Below are 21,075 nucleotides of genomic sequence, written 5' to 3' on the forward strand. Positions count from 1 at the left end.
AGAGGAACGTTTGAACTACCGCCTCTGGTGCCCGGGCAACAAGTGCGAGTCGATCCCCACAAATCCCATGGTCCCTGGACAGAGGCAAGAGTAATTAAACAAGTCGGTCCCCGATCGTATCTTGTGGAAACAAGCAAAGACTCATTGTTTCGAAGAAACAGAAAATTTCTTCGAGCAACTCTAGATAGTACAGTTCCGAAGTCACTAGATCACCAAATTAGCCAATACCTAGGTCCGAACCCAGTACATACGGGAACAAATGACAACCCCTCTGTTACAGACATTGCATAGCCACAGAGATCAGAACATGCAACATTCCCCATGTTGGACCCGTTTACCAATGGCGAGAGGACGAGAGTACCAACAGTGTGAACTCCAGGGACCGGCCAAGGAAAGGAGTGAGAAGGAGAGGGAGATCATGCAACCGCAACAGATGGATGTCCAACCGAAGGAGACGGATATCATTCAACCTCAACAGATGGATGTCCAACCACATCAGAGGGATATTCAACAGGAACAACCACAGCTGTCCAAGTAAACAACAGAGAAATCCATAAAGAACAGTTACCCCAGGTCCAACCAACGAAGACACGAGATGACCTAGTCACACAGCTGGATGTACGGGTACGACTCCAAACGCCCACTGAAGAACACCTACCCCGTCTGAGACCCAGCCTGGGTGAAAGACTATAAGATGGGACCAGTTAATAAATAAATAAGAGTTCGCGATATGCGTACCGGCTACCTGAACATTGTATATACATACACCGCACAGGCTACGGGCTGACTCGCTTGACGAACTACTATGTAGACAGTTGTAATTACTTATGTATCTTATTTAAATGTATTTAATAAATAGTTTAGTTTATAACTTATCTCGTTATTACATCCAACTAAACAAGTTCTTTGGAATGCTCTTCCATCTGACATAAAAACACTGCCTTTCTCTAAATTTAAACTTTTCAAAAGGAATTGTTCCTACTATTTGAAAACATTAGAATATGTAAATTGATTTAATTTAAAAGGACAAATGTGAGGACCAATGTGTAAACTAGCCACGGCTAATCTTTGATATCCTCAATAAATATGCTTTTTATTATTTTCAGTGTCAATCTTAATTGCTTTAAAAATCTTTCATTTTATTCCAATATGATTTCCTTTTGAAACCTACCCAGAGTCACTCAGCGGAAGATGAAAACAAACTTTCATAATTTAATTATAAAGTGCTGCTGGCACAAGCTATTTCATGCAGTTGTCATGTTACAGATAAGATTGAAAACTTAACACCAAAGTAAAGAAATCCAAACTTTTAATGTTTTGTAATGTAATTTTTATAAAATTAAATTTTCATGGTCTATACTCTGAAGTTCCTGGTGATTCTATAAATTACAATATCAGCTAACAATTTTAAGTATGAAAACCAAAAGGTATTTTATACGTAATAGAAACATGGTCAGAATACAAATGTATTTATAAATAAAAGCCCTTTACATTATTACTTTAATTTCACTACTACTTTTTTCAGGTGGCTTTGTAAGATCAATACTTTGGTCATCTTCTATATTGTTACCCTCATCCATTTCCATTGCTTCAAATTCTTTTTCTTTTACTGAAACTTTAGATTTATCTTCAAAAAAACCTACAGACTTGATATTCAAACTATCACTTTTCATTTTTGGTTCCAATCTAAAAAATAAAAAAGATCGAAAGAACATTATGATAAACTAAATGAAATCAGATGCAAAAATAGTTTTATATCTAATTTCATCTAGTACACTATAAAATTGTTACAGGGTGTCATTAAAAACAATTATTTTGAATTTTTATACAGATTTCATTTTAATCGGGTTTAATCAAACAAGGTATGTCATAATAATTCAGGGATAAAATTGAGAAAATGTTAGTAATCAGACTCATGCTTAATGCCATTTACTTGGCCAGTTTGTTCGAGAAACAAGGCTCTACTAGTGCAAATACCACAATGCAAAATTTAAGTTGGAACATTACATTACTTATGTAGTTCATCTAGAAACACGCGAAAATTGGGAGTCAATTTTAGGGGAGTGCTATGGATAATGCTTGAAACTTATGGAGAATGGTTTTACAATGCAGGAATTGAAACTAAATTTTACCATAGGATTGACAATGACTGCAAACTCTATATTTGAGAGAAGATAATATAAAGTTCAAATTCAAAAATTACTGTGAACGTACATTTCTGCTCCAACTACATTCATGTTTTGCCACATGTAATCAACAAACGTTGATTGCTGCAGGAGTTTATTCAACCTTTGAAAATGTCTCTCTGAAAAAAAATGCATAAAATGGTATCATAAGCAAGTATATTGTTTCTTTAACTTATTATAACATTGATTAAAACCATATTAATAGTTCATTTTATAAATAATGTGGTTTGAGCCAAACAGTAGAGGTGCTAAGGGTGGGCTGAAGTGGGCTTTAGCCCCCTGCATTTCGCACAATTTGCATGAGCCCTGTAAAATTTGAGGTATCTTGCTCGATAAAGCTAGACAGTGACATAGATAGTAACATTTTCAAGCTAAGCTCCTCCCCTTTTATAAAATCAATTATTTACCAATCATTTTACAAAGATGTGAATATTTTTCAAGCAAATACTTAGTAAAAGACAAATCAAATTTTACATCATTTTATAACCACGCCTTACCATTATGATTAAGAAAATAATTTGAAAAAGGAAAAATATGTGACTTATGATAGAAATTTAAAATACCTGTATAAGGTAAAAGTCCTTCTATATGCTCTTTAATTTCTGAGAATCTTAATAATTCCTCTGGTGTGTATAATTTTAAAACCGCATGTATTATAGCTTGAGCTGCACCACAATATTTGCTATTGGTATTCCAAGCAGAAGCAAACTTCAATAATGATACTTCAAAACCAAAAATATTAAAAATTAAAAAAATCTTATATACACCCTTTGTATCCACCTAAATCATAGTGCAGCATAGAAGAAGATTGTATTGTCAATTTAGTTTAGCATTTAACTCATAAGTATTAAAAGAGGATTGACAGAATGGTTAACATTTGGAAGTTATCTTCCAGTCTTTTAAAAGGGTTGTTCAGTTAGACATATCAAATTTTTGTTATTCCCAATTACATTCTTTTAGCTGAATGCCAAAAGATAATACGTTCTGCACCACAATTTCAGGTTGAGTCAAGGGTGATTTTAAGTAGTTAAAACAAAACCATACAAATCTGATCTTCTCTCATATTTTCAATGGTATGTTGTAAATTATCATGGTCAGTGTCAAGTAATAATTCTGCATAAATTAATATATCATATTTAATTACTATATATGTGTGATTGTGACATTTTAAAAAGATTTTCTAAATTTTACATTCAATTCTATACCTTTAATAATATTAAGCGTTCTGAAAGGTTGATTTAATAAAATAGCAATTTTCAAGGCCTTGGTCCATTTTTTATTTTGAATGCAATTGGAAAGTTTTTGTTCTCTGAAAAGAAAAGGGTGAAAATACTATCGAAAGATCCCAATTTACTATTGAGATATATTATATCCATCGGGTCAAACACATTATAAATTTTAATAAATTTAGAAAGCTCAACTGTAAAATAAGATCATCCTCCTTTGCTTGAATTTCAGCTTTCTCTTCTTCAGTGACATTCTAAAAATAAATTAACGGTATTATGAGGTACAATTACTTTATTTTGAACAAAAAACTACTTACCTTCCATATAATGATAACCGAATCAGCACCACCAGTTATTAAAACTTCTTCATCCTGCGATACTGCCAAGGCCCAAGTTTTATCTTCATGGGCCTCAATTGTTTTGACACATTCATTGGTTTTAATTGTCCAAAGCTTCATATTTCCATCAGAAGCACTAATTTTCCAAAAAAAAGGTTATAATACAAGTACCACAACAGAGGATAAAAATAAAACTTACGTTGTAATTAACTGCATGGCACGAGACGAAAAAGACACGTTAAGTACTGAGCTTTCATGGCCTTCAAAAGTCTACAAAAAAGTAGAAACAAGTCAGATGCCTGATTTATTTGGGCTTTTTCAACCCAACCTGGGCCGGTTTTGGGCTGGCTCTGGCTCAAAAATTCAAACTTTTTTTAAGTCTCATTGACTATATATTTCCTAAAAAAATTGGGGCATGTTGATTTTGATTCTGGTGGGGTTTTTATTTTCTACAAAATAATCTGGCAGGGTTGGGTTTTGCCATTTTGGAAAAAAAAAATTTATATATTTGTTTTTAAAATAATGTTAGATTAATAGCCATTAAGTTTGTTATCATGATCAACCTCACTTCCTTTAATTTTGTTTTCAGTCTCTATAGCTTGATGGAGGAATTTTGGTATTTTAAGTTTTTTGCAGGGATTAGTTTCTTAGGAGTTGTTTTATTTCAGGTCAAGAGGGGTATTCATATTTGAGGTGGATTGGGCTTTTACAATAGGTTGGTAATTCATTGACTATTCATTTTCCGGGTCAAGTCATGTTGTTTATATTGATATGAAAATCGTAATAAACTATTAAAAATTGTAATCATAATTTGAAGACTTTTTACCTTGTATTATTTTATTGTTTATGTTTAAAATAAATTTGACAAACAATTTCTATCCCCATTGACCGCCTTGAACTCAATAACATGAATAGTGAGACAGTATAGAAATGGAAGTTCAGTTCAAAAGTGGGCTACTGCCTGCCACGTTTGAGCCAAGAATCTCATGAAAAACTAGCTACCTAGGCTGCGTTCAGTAACCTGCAGCAAATGCACCATATTAAAGTCTATCAAGAGGTTTCATACTGAACGATTTTCCCGATTTCCGTTTTGACGTTGGGCTGCTTGATTGATTGAAAGTATTTCAACTTGCGGGGGAGCCGGTTCATTTGTAGTGTGAAGTCACAACGTTAAGGAAAGTTATGGTATTGAACCGATTGCATAAGTACAGAAAAACATTCAGTAGCTCTTGACGTAACGCTGCAAACGCTACACTTACCAATAAATAAGTTGGATTTTAGTTGGTAAACACATTTTAGTTGACATTAGGTTGGTTTTAAGTGGGCTCAAGTGGTCAGAATATTTCAATAAACTAGTTAAAGGGGTAATAAGTGGTTATTAAGTTGTTATTAAGTTGGTGGGAAAATACTTTTTTCTTTAAGTTGGTAATTAGTTGGTTTTTAGTGGTCAGAAAATTACATATTATTTGTAAGTTGGTTTTAAGTAGGTAATTAGTTGGTTTTAAGTTGGTATTTGTCTCAAATACCAACTTAAAGTATTTCCTAGACCACTTATTTTTTTGTAAGGGTATGCAACGGTTCAGATACCGCTGCAGGTCTGATTCCTCTTACTGAACACAACCCTATAGTTATTTTGGAGTTTCTTGAGTAACAGACGGGATTTTTTGCGCTTCCTTAGTTAACAGTATTAAGCCTAAGGTAAGTGTGGTAATAGCGTTACCCACTTGACAACCTGCCACATCCTATTTCCTACTTATATTATATTTTTGTATAACTGTGAAGACTGCTGTTATCAATTAACTCAATTTTGTTTAACTTACGTCGTTATGTTCCTAGTGGTAATTCACGGTACTAGTGCAGTCGCCCGAAGTGCGGGACATAGGGCAAAAGTCACTATTTTTTATATGCCTTTCACCACGCACCAGACAGAGGGCGTTATCGTCAGTCGGGAGATATATATACTTCGGCGGCAGAAGGAGAAGGTCAGAACGATACAGAAGGGAGAGAGAAACAGGAGGGCTGCGGAGAGAAGAGACTCCGCTGCAAGAGTCCAGTCCAGCCAGTGTAGTTGTTCTTCCACTGAACAACCCTCTCGTTAGTCCTTGGGTAGCGATTAGTTCGACCAGTATTGTTTTTGCCGTCTTTATCTCGACGTACAGAGGTTAGTTGTAGGGTCTGTTTCGCCGGTCGGTCGCCATGGCTCTAAATGCATTGGTGAGCGAACTTTTGCCCTTATGGTTTCTCGTAATTATTAATTATTAATCAACAAATACTACTTTAAACTGATACTTAAATTCTTAATCTTGTATTATTTACATAGGCTTAAGCCTTAGAACGTTGTAATGTATCGATGTTAAACGATAAACAGTAAACACCTTTTTCTAGTCAGTCTTTATTGTCTTCTTAATTATTAATACTTTAAGCTCGATCCCAGGTCTACTGGATCCATATCGGTTACACTTGAAGGGTCAAGATTGTCCCACAACCATCACCCACCAAAATAAAATGTTTTTAAGAAGTAAATCAATTTTATACCTTCAAACATCCGAAGTTAGAGAGTGACCAAAGTTTTATGGTACCATCAGCAGATGATGTCGCAAGCACTTGATCAATTGGAGAGAATTTAGTGCACCAAATTCCTTTTCGGTGGCCTCTTAAAGTTGCTATTAATTCTAAATTATCCGCTTTCCAAATTTTGGCTGTTTTGTCATGAGAAGCAGTTGCGATTAGTTTATCATTTGGTGATATAGCCACTGAATTTATGTCCTTATCATGAGCTTTTTCTGTACAGCGAGAGCTTAACGATGGAACAGCAATAACATGGTACTCTCGTTTTGGAACATCCCAGACTTTTAATGTCGTATCTTGACTTCCGCTCACAATAAACTCACTAAATAATAATCTTGTTTTATTTGAAAACCAAATAATTCCTATTAAAGGCAAAGTTAGTGCACAGGGTGGCCACTCATTTATTACTGGGGTGGAAAAACTGTCAATTAATGAAATGGAGAATTAATAGGGCAAAAGCGATGTTGCAACAATTTCTTCACAGACAAATTCCCTGATTTTTCTTAACTATGCTCTGTAATTTTCCCTTTAGTAAAAATTTGGCAAATTATAAGATGATAAAATCTTAAAATTGTTTTCAGCTAAAATGCAATTTTTTGACTTTTTCACTAATTATTGCCAAATTTCCCCGACTTCCCTTACCAAAACATAAGTTGGCTAAAAACCACTTAGGACAACTTGTATTTCAACTTGGTTTTCAGTTTGTATTTGGGACAAATGCCTACTTAAAAATAACTTAAATCCTCTTTATTAATCAACTTATTTCCAACTAAACCAGAATCAACATTTACATTTAACTACTTAAAAGCAACTTAAAAATATTATGTAATTTCCTGACTACTAAAAACCAACTAATTATAAACTTAGCAAAAGCAGTATTTTCCTACCAACTGAATAACAACTTATTACCCCTTTAATAGTAACTTGAAATATGCTGACAACTTGAGCCTACTTAATACCAACTCAATATCAACTAATAATGTGTATACAAACTAAATACAAACTGAAATCCAACTTATTTTTTGGTAAGGGTTGTTTAGGTTGCCATGTTCTGTAGCAACTCCGAAAAGGTCTATGCTAGAATTTTGTACTCCACACATTTTCCCTCAAACCTGCGCACGCCCATTTGAATTGCCCTTTAAATTAAAATTACCTTGAGCATGCCACAGCGGTTACCGCTAATGTATGACCAGAACCTACAAAGAGGCAGGATACTTCTTTTGATTCAGCATTCATTTGCCACACTCGAAGGGTGTTATCCTTGGAGCCAGTTACTAATCTATTTTCTTGCGAAGGGACTGAATTAACAGTCAGCACTAAATCAGAATGCCCTTCTAAAACCTGGCAAGTGAATGTGGCCAGCTCAAATATTTTTAGCATTGAACTATTTGTGACGACAGCAATGTGAGAATCATTTTCACCAATAAAACACACGTCAAGTATATCATCATTATATCCAATGAACTAAAAAGAGAAACATACCAAGATTATATTGTAAAGCTTATAAGTGAAATAAACTATTTCATTGATTTGAAGCAAAATTAATATTTTAAACGTTACATAAATGCGTAAGAGGCATAATAACCATAAGTAACTTTCATTGCATTATATATGCATTTCTTTTTTCACCACTGACAATTATTATTATTATTTAAAATTAACTAAAATTTATTTTTTTATTAAAAATTAAGACAACAAAATGTTTTAGTGATGAAAATTTGACCCAGGTTTTCATCATCAAACTTTTAAACACTTGTGCACTAAAACATGTAATTGTCTAATATGTTTTTTTCTATCATTCAGCAAAATTAAATTTATCCAAGTTGAAGAACTATACTAAAAACACATTTTATACTTCTAGAGAAAAACCTGTTTTTACTAACCAAATTTATGCTATAATTCAATAATTAATCATTATCTTCATGCTCCTGATGAGTGTTTTTGTCAATTGTTTTGCTGGTTTGTATTTTATGTACATTTTAATATAAATATAAATAATATTATCTTTCTTCAAAGCATTTGAAATTTCATTAAAGCTTTGATGAAATGATATGCCCACCGAGAAAATTATACAAGCATAGTTCACAGACTCACTACCGCAAGACGTTATTTCAAAAAAAATTATATATAATGCAGTAAACAATTGACAATGGTTTTACCTTTATGGTTATTGTGTTACTTATTTTGTTTGCTAATGTGGTTTTCAGTTTTTAATAGAACTTACTTTCACAGATCTATTTGTAAAGCATCTAGTAAAAAATTACATTTAAAATACACTGTACCTGTTTGAATAACTTCAAAGTTTCCAGTTTATAAAATAAAATATAATGTTCATATGTTACAACACATATGGCATCTAATTTGGAGTTGTATGTCGCAGATTTAATTTGGGGAACCTCTTGAGAATCATCTTGATTTTCAGAGGACAATGAAATCTGAGTGTAAACCGGACTACAGGTCTTTACATTCCAAACTTTCAGTACACCTTTGGTTCCTGCTGTAATAATATGAAGATCCTTTGATGCGATATTTAGCTCTTCAAACTTACGCTTGCCTGGCACAACCATTACTGATTCAATACCCTAAAAAATAAATAGTTGAAAAAATAATACTCAAGTAGTTTACGGTTATTTATAAGGGAATTTTACAAAAGGTTCATTAAGAAACCACCTTTGGGGGAAGTAACTCCGCCTTTGCTAAAAAGTCTAACATAATTTTTACATCACTGACTAAAGAAACTACGGACAAAACCAACATTTGTTTGCATTCATATTATACACAGCTCAAGAAAATGAAGTTACAAAGTAAACATGTGGTTTAATACTAGCTCTCAATGGGTATATATTATAAAATTCTTGAAAAATTTTCAATATATTTCTTTGGTTTACTTATTGAAAACAAACCTCAAAAGCTGGAATTGTACTTTTAAGCTGGCAGTCTTCAATATTCCATATAAGTACCACTTTGTCACGACCGGAACTAAAATAATAATCACAGCACAATCAAACAATGAATACTTTATTCTTTGTCTATTTGAGGAAACAATTGAGTGGATTTGTATTTGGGGGTATACATAACAGTTTAAAGCTATCATAAGTTCCCCCTAAATAAAAGTCTGGCTTATACGACCCCATATGTTAAGAGAAACCATGCAAAACCTTATGATAGGCTTTTAAAGATGATAATAATAATAAGCTATGCTAATATCCCAAGAACTACAAGACTATTCACATGAGCTAACACTTTTGAAAAACATTATTCACCAACACGAGTCGTAAAGAGCATTGCTTCATGTGAATGGAGAATATGTTGGCGACAGAAATGCTTTTGTTGGTTAAGTTTTAAAGAACGCCCAGTTAGCTTATGTTCAGATATTTAAACCTAATAATTTTCATACACAAAACTAACTAATAATATTAATATTAAATGCTTTTATAATTGTAAATTTTCGAATTTTCTAGAGGAAGAGTTATTTAAGATTTAAGAGCGCATATAACTTCACCAGTTAATGAGCCAAGTCTCTGCAACCATTTCTGGAACAAAAATTTTACTCATTTGGCAAAATCAAGTCAAAACCTGTGCTCGCCAATAAAGTATGGTCGTCAAGCAACTTATGATGTCATTTTATACAATAAAGGTGCAAGCAGGGACGTCAAATCCGGATTTTTCAGGAGGGGGCAGAACTTGATGAGCCCGGGAAAAGTTTTTTTAAAGAGCAAAAACATGTCAAATTTTTAGTCGAAATAATTATTGAGTAATTGCTTGTGATTTTCAAGATAATATAGAGAACAATACATTTTTCCAAGATCTTTTAATAATAATATTAATAATAATTGTACTTCATCTGATTCGGAGTTGGTATTAGAAAAATTTGACAACTTTTTTAGCTCATAAAAGTTTAGGGGGGGGGGCAGTGCCCACCTTTGCCCCACCCAAATGATTCCCTGGGGTGAAAGCCACTCCTATATAAGCCAGAAAGATTGCTACACTTAACCTAAGCCAGTTTTTATGGAAACAGGGAATTAAAACATCACTACATAAAATAACGCAATAAGTTTTTAAATAGATAGACATGTAACTAATCACTATTACAAATACTTGATTCATTTTCATTGAAATTTAATTTAAAAATGAGTGATACACAAGGAATGGGGCGAAAGAAAGTTCTAGCTCAGTATTTATGAGTCTCAAAATGGTTTATGTATGTATATAGATATATTTTACAGATATTATACCTTATAAGTGTCTTTCCATCGCTGGTAAACGATAAATCCGTTACAACACTGAAATGTCCTTTGAACTCTCCCTTGTGCTTACTAGAAGTGGTTAAATGCCAAACTCGAATGGAGCAATCATCAGCAGCTCCAAAAAGTAGATTCCTTTCACCATCAGGATGAAACTTAACAATGCTATATGAATACAAATTAAACTTATATATAAATATTCATAGGGCAAAGGCATTGCAAGTACACAAATTGAAGATGTTGACAATGTGACCATGGGAATTTTTGAAATATTTTGAAAGCTTGAAATTTTTTTAAAGAAATTGGTTTAAGAATTTTCAATACCTAAAGACTCCAGATGCTCCTTTAAGGTTATGAGTACAGTACTGCTTCACAATGTCCCAAATTTTTATTGTTGAATCACTACCACCAGTTGCTAAAATTGTTGAATCTGGACTGAAGGTCATGACCCTGACTGGTCCCATATGTAAACTCTGGAAAGAATTTATAAAAAGTCACTAAAAGTTTAGTATATTAACCACATATGAGAAAAGTTTACACTTCCAGTAACTTGATAACCTAAGCCATGGCTTTATTTTTGAACATATTGTTTTTGGCTTAAACTATAGTAAACCCTGACCAACATTGATAAAAAAGAAATAAATGAAATCCAGGATGATTTTTGCTATTTAAATGATTTTCAGTGTTCTAGGAACTTCCTGGACCCATTTATCTTACAAAATGTTAAAACACATGAGTGTGGGAAAACAGTATGAAAATTAACTTACTTTCCAAGATCGAACAACAGATTCTTTCTTCCAGTCCCATTGTAATAGGAGCCCATTTTTAAATGCCGTAACTAATATGTTTTCATCTGGAGAAACAGTAAAAGCTGTGATTTCATCATCTTCTTCCTTTGAAAAGATATACATTAATGTAATACTAAATGTTGTAATTATTTCTTAGAAAATATCATTGGAGCAAAAGGATTCTACACAATTTCGGTTATAAAAATTGTTTGTTAAAGCAGTTTCAAAACCAATAAATTGCAGCTGGCTGATAGTATCTATGACACACTTGACAAAGTTTTGAAACGTTGTGTCGATGCTGGTTATAGATATTAGTACACAACATCATGGCTTAATTATTTGTAATGTTTGTTATAATTATTCACCATGACAAAAATTAACCTCACTGATAGGTATTCCTGATTAAGAAATAGTATCTTTCCCCCCAAAACAATGTGGCAAGATTGATTTGGAAAATCATTCCCCTATCAGAAATTTTATTTCACCTGTAAGCACTGTAACTTGTGCTGCCCTTAAAGTTCTTTGTATAAAGGTTTGGAAAGAAAACAACGGTTACGAGTGATGTAAGTATGGACCAGGTATTTGTATCCAAAAGAGGTATCTTACCTTGCCTATGGAATGGATCACCCTACCAGAGGAGACATCAAGAACCTTTATTTTATTTCCACACGTGCAAAAAAGATATTCACCATCTTTGCTGAGCTACAAATAAACGTTAACATATTAAAAAACGCCAAAGTGAGTGAGCTAAAGCTAGGTAGTGTTTTGAAAGGTATTTTATGGAATTGAGCCAAAGTGAGTTGAAAATTCTGTAAGCCTTTTTAGATAATGTGAGATATGTATAATGACTATCATATTTTACACAACTCTAGAGAAGCTTTGATTAGTTTTATTTTAAGATAGAAGAGCTTTCCAGATAAATTGGTAAATTTATTACAGCAAGAGGAGCTCTTAACCAAGAGGATATCAAGCCCACGAGGGAAAAAAATTGTCTGTTACAAGGCGAGTGAAGCTCTTGTCAAAATGCTCATCACTGCCGGAATTAATGATTTATATAATGATACGAATATCATTTCTATAGGGTCACTGTCAGGCAAACAAAATTTCACCCTCTAACATTGCTGTAAGCTTATGACATTACTTTTAAATGAAATAGAATCAGGTAAACTTACTTCCGTATGACCGCCAGTGTAATAAGGTTCATATTTGTTTTGAATTGCATAACTGAAAATATAAACATACGAAAATACATGTTAATATAATAGTAAGCTATGTTTATAACCTACATTGCAACAAGCCTGATGCCATTTTAACAGCGATACAGGAGAATTCAAAATGCGTGGGACGGTTGTGGATAGTCCTGCCACAGATGCCTGTTAAAAGTCGCTAGATGACTTGGGTCTAAGGTAGTGCCTTTGGTATTAGCTAAGCAGGTTATTATTATTATTATTATAACCACTAGCGTCCCACCACTAACTATATCTTTAAAACCACCGCAAGTTTTTATGGACAGAGGAAACGGAAGAGCTAGGAGGAAAACCCCTTTTACAGACAGGGAAAGAACTTGCAAATTCAACGCAGAAGGAGAGGATCAGAGTTTTTCACCCTATGCCACAAGCTGATATTGAACAAGGGCTCCTCTTCCTGCGAGGCGGAAGTGCTAACCACTTCGCCACCATCCAATTCACAGGCATTCACTCATCCTGAACTTATATATCGGAATACATACCTTAAATCAGATTACGGATTAGGTGGATAGCTTAAGTAAAGAACATTATCTCAGTCAAGTACTCTACATTTCCAGCCCATAAGCTCTATGAAGGAGTTAGAATTAAGAAGATTTTAACACAGAAACCAGAAATACAAAGTATTCCCGATAAATGTTATGGTATTTTTGGGTAAAAAATGATAGTAATTTCTAATTGAAAGAAAGACTACTTAATAGGAATTTCTATAGACTTTGCTTCAGGGATTGATCTAAATGAGTCTCTAAACAGCGTAGATTTTTCTCTATCTGACTTAGGTGTCACTTATAGCTCTGTTCGCTATTACCTTTACCGTTTACCAATTCACAAATCTCCTGGCCCTGACAACCTTCATGCGAAGGCGCATGCATCATAGCTTCTTCCCTCATGGAAATATATCGCCACTCCCTCCAATCTGGTAGGCTACCCGCCATTTGGAAACAGGCCAATGTTACCGCTCTCCGTAAATCCCCCCCTTCCTCCTCAGTTGACACATTTCGGGTTATAAGTTTGCCCTGTATTCCTTGTAAACAGTTAGAGACGCACGTTAGAGATTCTCTTGTTTCTTTTTTATCTTCTCGTGATTTTTTTTCTCCTGACCAGCATGGGTTTCTTCGGCGACGTTCGTGCTTTACGAATCTTTTAGCCACTTTAGATCTCGTCACTAAATTCTTAGAGCTTGGTGAATCTGTAGATCTGATATATCTTGGATCTGCGTAAAGCCTTCGACACCGTTCCTCATTCCCTCCTTATCCGTAAATTAGAATTACTCGATGTCCCCCCTTTGCTAGTTAACTGGGTTGCTAATTTTCTTACCGAGAGGGTCCAACGCGTGACATTAGGGGATGTCGTTTCCTCCTGGTGCCCCGTTAATAGTGGTGTTCTTCAGGGTTCGGTGTTAGGACCTACATTGATCGTCATATATATCAATGATCTCCCGTTAGCTGTTCGGGAATCTTTTATTAGGCTGTTTGCTGATGACTCCAAACTTGGGCGCGAAATCAAAGTATCCCACGATTGTCTATTGTTGCAAAGTGACTTAAACGCTTTGGACTCCTGGGCCGCAACAAATGGGATGAGTTTCAACCCTGATAAATCCACGGTCCTCCATTGTGGCCCTAACAATCCCCTTTTCCAGTACCGGTTGGGTGGTCGGGTCATCAAGGCCAGTGAAATTGTTCGTGACCTTGGCGTCATGTTGGATGGAAAAATGTTGGGCACCACTCACAGTCGGGTGGCTTCTGCCCGCGGCTTACGTGCCCTGTATGTTTTAAAACGTTCGTTTTCCTATTTTGATATAACACCTTAAAGGACTTGATAGAGATCAAGTTCTTTAAGGTGTTATATCAATCTTATGTCCGTCCACATCTCGATTATTGCTGGAGTATTTGGTCCCCTCACCTGGTAAAGGATATTGAGAGGCTTGAGAGAGTGCAACGTAAGGCCACCAAGATGGTCTCTGGCCTTCGTTCTCTGTCTTACCCTGAACGTCTTGCGCACCTTGGTCTTTTGTCCCTTTCGAATAGGCGTCTGAGAAATGATTTAGTTGAGGCCTTCAAACTAATTAATGAGTTGTATGACGTCCCGGCCACCTCCTTCTTTACCATTCGCTGGGCGGGTAGGAAAGCTCCTACGATATGTAAGGAGCGTAATGCTTGTACCTCGCGCCGTGTCTTCTTCACACAGCGAGTAGTAAACTCATGGAATGCCCTCCCTTCCCCAATTAAGATTAAATCTTCTAGTTCTGCCTTTAAGTGTCGGCTTGACAAGTGTTTTTCAGGCGGAAATTGCCGCTATCTGCTTCTGTGTCGACCTTTGTCTTAAAAAGAAGCTTCATGGCAAGGTTATCCAAATTTATTCGGATAGTCAAGCAGCCCTCAAGGATCTCAACCAGTTTCAGGTCTCTTCAAAACTGGTTTATAGCTGTTTGAATCTCCTCTAGGAGCTAGGCACCAACAATAAAGTCCAGCTCTATTGGGTTCCTGGCCATTGGGGGTTCTATGGTAATGATAAGGCTGATATCTTAGCCAAGAATGGAGCAGAGGCTGGGTTCTTTGGTCCTGAACCTGCTGTTCCTATCCCCTCTAGCATAGTGCGTGGCCTTATCTCTAATTCTATGACTGACCGTCAACTCAAGCTTTGGCTTGAGATGGTTGGCCAAAGGCAGGCTAAAGAGTTGATCTCGGGCGCCTCTAGGCAGAGAGCTAAGGAATTGCTCCTGCTCTCCAAATCTAATATTAGGTTGGTTGTTGGCCTTCTAACAGGTCACTGCATTCTTAACAGACATCTTTACTTGATTGGAATCAATGATAATCCAATCTGTAGGGCTTGTCAGGCTGAGGAGGAAACCGCCTCTCATGTGCTTTGTAGGTGCGATTATTACGCGGCCCAAAGATTTGAGCATCTTGGTATGCATCAGCTGGAAACCTCTGATTTCCATAACATGCCGGTCAAGAGGATTCTCCGTTTTGTGTCGGATATCGGGCTTTTTATATCATAAGGTTTGGGGTTGCACAATGGACCACTGGTCGAACTGCATGAATGGGCACATCTTTAGCCCTTCTCCCCTTTCATTAATAATAATATTTTTTGGTAAGGGCAAACTTAAAGGTTCGCTGCTAAGAGCCAAGTATCCGGTGCCGCATTCTCCATAAGACTGACTAAGCTAAAACTTAGGGGCCTAACAAAAGCAGGGGCCCAGGCGTCACAAGGGGGGGGGGGTGGATGTTGAAGGGTTGAAGGGGCCAAAAGAAGCTCGAAGCCTAGGGGCCCTGGCATGGGTTAATACAGCACTGCCGGGACCTGAACATGGCAGGATTCTTCCAACTTTCATTCCATTTGAGACCCATACACCTAAGCTAGCTACTATAGCTTCACAAAAAGCAACAGATTCCGTTAATAAGACTTTAGATAATTTGTATCACCTAACACTTCATCTAAAACCACAATTTAAGTCAAGTTGCTGAAGCTATTTAACTGACCAATTTCAAAATTACGTTTTTGGCCACTGCCAATTGAATCAAATGGTAATGTTCTAACAACCCCAAATAAATTGCTTTAGCGTTCTGCAGGTTCTTTGCAATGGATGATTCAAATACAGTAGCAGTAAACTTCATTTCTTCTGTGCACCCAGAAGAACCTATACAGAAACGTTTAGCTTTCATTCAGTTAATGAAGAACCAGTATTTCGCTACGTTTGAGGTATCACGGCTAATAAAGCTACTGGGCTTGATAACATTCCCCCCAAAATAGTAAAGTCCCTCGCAGGAATAATAACACCCTTCTTAATAAGATTATAAACTTGTCCTTTTTTCTACTGCAAAGTTCCCCACTTAATGATAGAAAGCCAATTTACAAGTCAGGTGATCGAATAAATATGGGAAACTATAGACAGGTCTCTGTTCTGTAAGGGACTAATTTTAACTTATGTGAATAAATCGCCAAATTTATAAAATCAAACCCTTTTAATATTTCTCACTATTTTAATGGTCTGGGTGTTGTCTATAGAGGCGGCCTTCCTCTACTGGGGCACCTAGTCTGAGCACGACAATCTTCTGTCCATCTCCAATCTCACACCTATCTCCCTCTCTCATCTCTCTCTCCCTTATCAGGCTGACTCCCTGCTATTTATATCTAATGGGTGGGGCCATCTGTAGCGCCACCAGCGGCCGGTAGTGGTGGGTTTGACAAACTTAATGTCAACTAAAATGTGTATACCAACTAAAATCCAACTTATTTTTTGGGTAAGGGAAGCTAGGTTTTAAGGTTTTTTATTGGCTCGTACAAAGTACACCCTTTTGTAACAGGGTGTCTCCACGACCAGCTTTGATTAACGCGCTACCACTTATAGCGTGATTGACGTTGGCCTTGTTCCTGTAGATAGTGGTTGAAACAGACAACGCGATCTACGATGATATGGTGGATAATTATTGGGCCAAATATTTTTATTAGAGCGAGTCACTATTATTAGCTAATCAAGTACTCGTTATGAACTAAAATGGCAAAAGAGATCTTAGCGAGTTTGACCTTGAAAAAACTTTAAACTCATAAGCTTGGCAAGTTTCTTAACGAGTTTCAAGCTCAAAATCAATACAAGCACTCGGTTTAGGCCAGTACTCTTACTTCAAACTTAAATTAAAACATTCAGAATTCATAAAATTTGTTTAAGGTGCAGGTTCCTTCCTATTGGCCTAATGTAAGATTAGGGTAATTATGCAGAATATCCAACCAGAGTTACAAGTTTTAATAATCTACAAACATTCTATGTATAGAGTTAAAAAATATTATAAGTCAAAATACTAAATCAAAATATTTTATTTGGAACAGAGGGAAAATAATTAATACTAATTTTAGGAAGTTCAATTTAAACGATTAGAAGTAAAGTATTAAAGATAACAAACTAGAAGTTGAATAACATTAATATTAAAAATTTTAAGTTATAATCATTATTAAATGAATATAGAATGAAAGATAATGAACTCTTAACAAAATTAGAAAGATGAACAGTTACAACAATTGCTTAAGAAACATTTGTACTGAAATAATAAGGAAATTTTAATTTATTGTTCAAGGACTATCCCACATCCAGGTACAACTGGTTTGCTGGATCTCGTGTAATAATACATTTTCTCAAATTCAGTTCTTTTCAATTGTTGAAGTAAAGAAAGAAATAAAGGGTGATTCTCGCTAAGTAAAGGTTCAAAAACAAGTTTAGCTTTCTCCAAGTACTTTAATCCTTGATCCAAATCATCTTTATTCAAGTAGAGTTTGGAAATTTTAAATAATATATCTCCGTAATTACAATGGGTTTCTCCGTAGTAGAGTTTGTTTAGTTCCGTTAACTGCAAGCCTAATTCCAAGGCATCACTCCACAATTCTAAATCTAAACTGATATTAAAAGCAATGTCCAAAATATTCATTCGATAGAAGTGAAACTTTCCAAGAACATTTTCCTGAATATTCAATATTTCTTTACACTTCAACAACAGTGATTTTTTCTCTACTGAAAAATTATTTTTCTCTTTCTCTTCAAGAAATTGCTTAGATAGCAATAGCACACTATCAATATCAGCCTTAGAAGCATCTAATACCTCACATTTTGCGGCCTCATGTGTATCATTCTGACAAAACTGGCAATCGCAAATAAAGTAATATTGTTCACTTAATTTTTGGTGTCTTATTGTTTTAGGTAGAGCAATATCTACATAACTTATACTAACATCCTTCGCATTACAATTATCAATAGTCTTAAAGGCTCGAACTGTACATGTCTTTCCATTGAATGAAACATAGGCATTTGGATTACAACTATGGTCAAGAATGGAAGGACCTAAATATAAACCAGCTCCGACACTTTGAAACTGCCAATTCACAATTTCAAAACTGTTAATTGTAACCTTCCCGAATATTTCTTCAATAAGGCTCAGGTCTTCTTCATCACTTTCATCAAATAATTCTGCGCAAAAATTCTTAAGCATTGATTTTGAGACGTTTAACTGGGATGCTCTTTCCAAATCTTTGCTTATATTAAAACTATGTTGTTCTAGGTCATCCAAAGATCTACTGTGACCCAATATTTCATCAGTCACATTGCTTCTCTGTTTTCCAAGATTTTTAATTTTAATGTACAATCTTGCAATCAAAAGACTGCCAGTTAACAGTGGGCACTTTTTTAAACGACTACACTCATCTTTATGAAAATTCAACCACGCATTTCTTTGACAAGATTGATTACAGAAATAAAGGATTTGACACTGTGAACAGCGTTTGGGTTTCACTCTAAATTCTGCATCTGCAAGAAGGTTAGATTTGTCTATAATTGGTTCATCTGTACCTCTTAGGCAATAATCACAGTAAAAGCCTCTTTTGGAATCATTTAAAGCATATGCAAATGGTTCAGCTTGGCAAATAATATCCCCGTTATTAATACTTGCCATTATTAGGAAATTACAATACTGGGGCAATTAGGCTGTTTTAAAAGTTGTTCCTCTCACTTTAACAAAGCAGTCCCAAAAGAAGGCGCAGTAGCGAGCGCGGTCTAAATGCGCGAATACTTTCGCCCGCCTTAGAGCAGTTTACTTCCAAGCTCGAGTTGGTAATGACCATATAAAGTTGGTTGAAGTGTAGATACGAACCACATAGGGCAGGACTAGAGCGAGATTTGTTGCAAATTGTAGCTCACAACACGTGATAGCAAAGGCTTAAAATAAACTTTTGAAAACAGATAGTATAACATAAAACTATACCTTGATTTTAACGCCTTGTTTTGCATTTTTTAATGATACTTCTTCAATACCTCATGCGTATTATTTAAATTATATTTTTTTTACGATAAAACGTAAATAACTGTAAAATAAACGTAAAATTAAATCCAAATTAGACGTTCTAGCAGAAACTGTAACTGAGGCAGTGCTGCCAAATTGCGTACATGAAATTTTTATTTCAAGGCGTTAAAATTACCATTTTCAAACCGAAAGTTCAAAATACCCGGTAATTTTCAAGAATAGCGCCCCCTCATATATATTTGTTTTGATTGTGCTACATTATAGAATTTTTTGCAAGGAATCTAATATGCCCTGAAGCTTAAGACATATAAAATGACAACAGTATTAAAAATGACTCATTTTGTATAATTTTTTTCAGTATTTACCGAGGTATGAACTCATTTTTAATACTGTTGATTCTAAGCTTTTAGATTAGTAAGATTGCAAATTCCCGAGTTTTAGGTCTGATTTTCTATTCTGTCCGTTTAATTTCACGATTTTCACATATAATCGTGATCGGGTAAATTAAAATGCTCGTAAATATTATCACAATTAATTTAACCATTAAAGTCTTCATTCCAAACCCAGAGAGCTTAATTTTCTTTCTACCTTTATTCATTTTAATAAAGCAAAATTTTGGTCTTCAATGGCACTGTTACAATTATACTGTGCCTATTGGAATACAGAGCAAGACTATTAATTATGGACTAATAATTTATCACACTTCGTTAGTGTTAGACTAACAAAGTATGGAAATTATTCCCCACACGGGCCACACCTCTTTAAGTTAGAAGAGGTTTTTCCCTGGTCTAAATCTTGTCCTTGTAATAGCGGTATTGACTGGCAGCACTGCTCCCAGCAAGAAGCTCAATAGAACCAAGGACAGTAAATACTGTCCATGGTGAACCACGTCTTAACAATGGCTGCGGTTTGTTTACATCTAACTCCCCGTGAATATGAAGACGTTTAAATTCCTGCTTTCTCGTCCCTGTATCTACTGTCCTTGATTGTTAGTTGTTTTAGGTGGCCGCTGTAGTGCTTAAGGCGGAGCAGCGGGGTACAAATACATATACTTATGTCCTTGATAGAACTAATCGTGATTAAGGGTCAATGTCTGACTCTTGAAATAGCTCATTGAGAGCATGGGCCAAATAATAATAAATCCAGGACATGACTCTATGCGAAAAACCCGTCCAACAGCGCTAACACCCGACCACTATGGCCCCCTATTGGGAAAAATGCGCGATCGCGGACCTACGTCATTTTGGGGGCAAATTTTTTAGGGGCAGTTTTCAAAAATAATACACGTGGTCGTTATAGTAAATATCCCGGAATATTAATTCACGGTTATCATATCTACGTGTGGTTATTAATGTAAGTACTTTTTTACGTACTAGGTTCATAATTAGTATAATACGTATAATTAAATAATATTAAACATATACTTTCCTAGAATCTTTAACAATAATCTAAAAATGAGGGGCCAATATGGCAGGATTTTCGAATTACAACCGCCACTTATTTCCGAATTTCGACTTAGTCAACACAAGATGGCGTTCGGGAAACCGGAAATTTCTGCTTGATTTTGCTCCCAATTTTTTTTATTTGCACCGTTTCCCCCGCCTACTAAAATGGCCGCCCGTTACTTTTGGTGGACGACCGATTTAGTACGTATGAAGGTACCAGAGTCATGTCCTGGATTTATCATTATTTGGCC

The 21,075-nt window shown here is 35.3% G+C and overlaps 1 protein-coding gene across 4 annotated transcripts; it reads right to left on the reverse strand.

The window, feature by feature from the left end:
* Positions 1–1,316: 1,316 nt before the first annotated feature.
* On the reverse strand, positions 1,317–19,484 carry LOC149968856 (transducin beta-like protein 3). Of its 4 annotated transcripts, XR_016472734.1 has the most exons (19): positions 19,341–19,484; positions 12,523–12,574; positions 11,957–12,052; positions 11,330–11,455; positions 10,887–11,035; positions 10,554–10,727; positions 9,222–9,297; positions 8,601–8,900; positions 7,472–7,782; positions 6,286–6,640; positions 3,950–4,020; positions 3,730–3,886; positions 3,608–3,666; positions 3,392–3,495; positions 3,231–3,299; positions 2,750–2,908; positions 2,215–2,305; positions 1,422–1,686; positions 1,317–1,370 (listed from the first exon to the last, which is right to left on the reverse strand). XR_016472734.1 is itself a non-coding variant. In XM_090154986.1 (18 exons), exons 1-18 carry the CDS (start codon positions 19,364–19,366, stop codon positions 1,488–1,490), a joined length of 2,574 nt encoding a protein of 857 aa, XP_090011112.1. In that variant the 5' UTR covers positions 19,367–19,484; the 3' UTR covers positions 1,353–1,487. The 4 variants fall into 4 exon arrangements, 2 of the variants coding, with proteins under 2 accessions (XP_090011112.1, XP_090011114.1); XM_090154986.1 differs by having other exon boundaries at positions 1,353–1,686; XM_090154988.1 differs by lacking the exon at positions 19,341–19,484 and adding an exon at positions 13,912–13,941 and having other exon boundaries at positions 1,353–1,686.
* Positions 19,485–21,075: the final 1,591 nt, after the last annotated feature.

Source organism: Leiobunum rupestre, chromosome 1 (genome assembly GCF_980474605.1).
Source record: "Leiobunum rupestre chromosome 1, qqLeiRupe1.1.hap1, whole genome shotgun sequence".
NCBI classification, from domain to species: Eukaryota; Metazoa; Arthropoda; class Arachnida; order Opiliones; family Sclerosomatidae; genus Leiobunum; species Leiobunum rupestre.

Coding starts and splice junctions, on each gene's coding strand:
- LOC149968856 (XM_090154986.1), bottom strand. CDS start 19,366: ATGCAAAACAAGGCGTTAAAATCAAG. Junction 11,036..11,329: donor CTGTTGTTCGATCTTGGAAA/GTAAGTTAATTT, acceptor AATTCTTTCCAG/AGTTTACATATGGGACCAGT. Junction 3,887..3,949: donor GCCATGCAGTTAATTACAAC/GTAAGTTTTATT, acceptor TTGGAAAATTAG/TGCTTCTGATGGAAATATGA.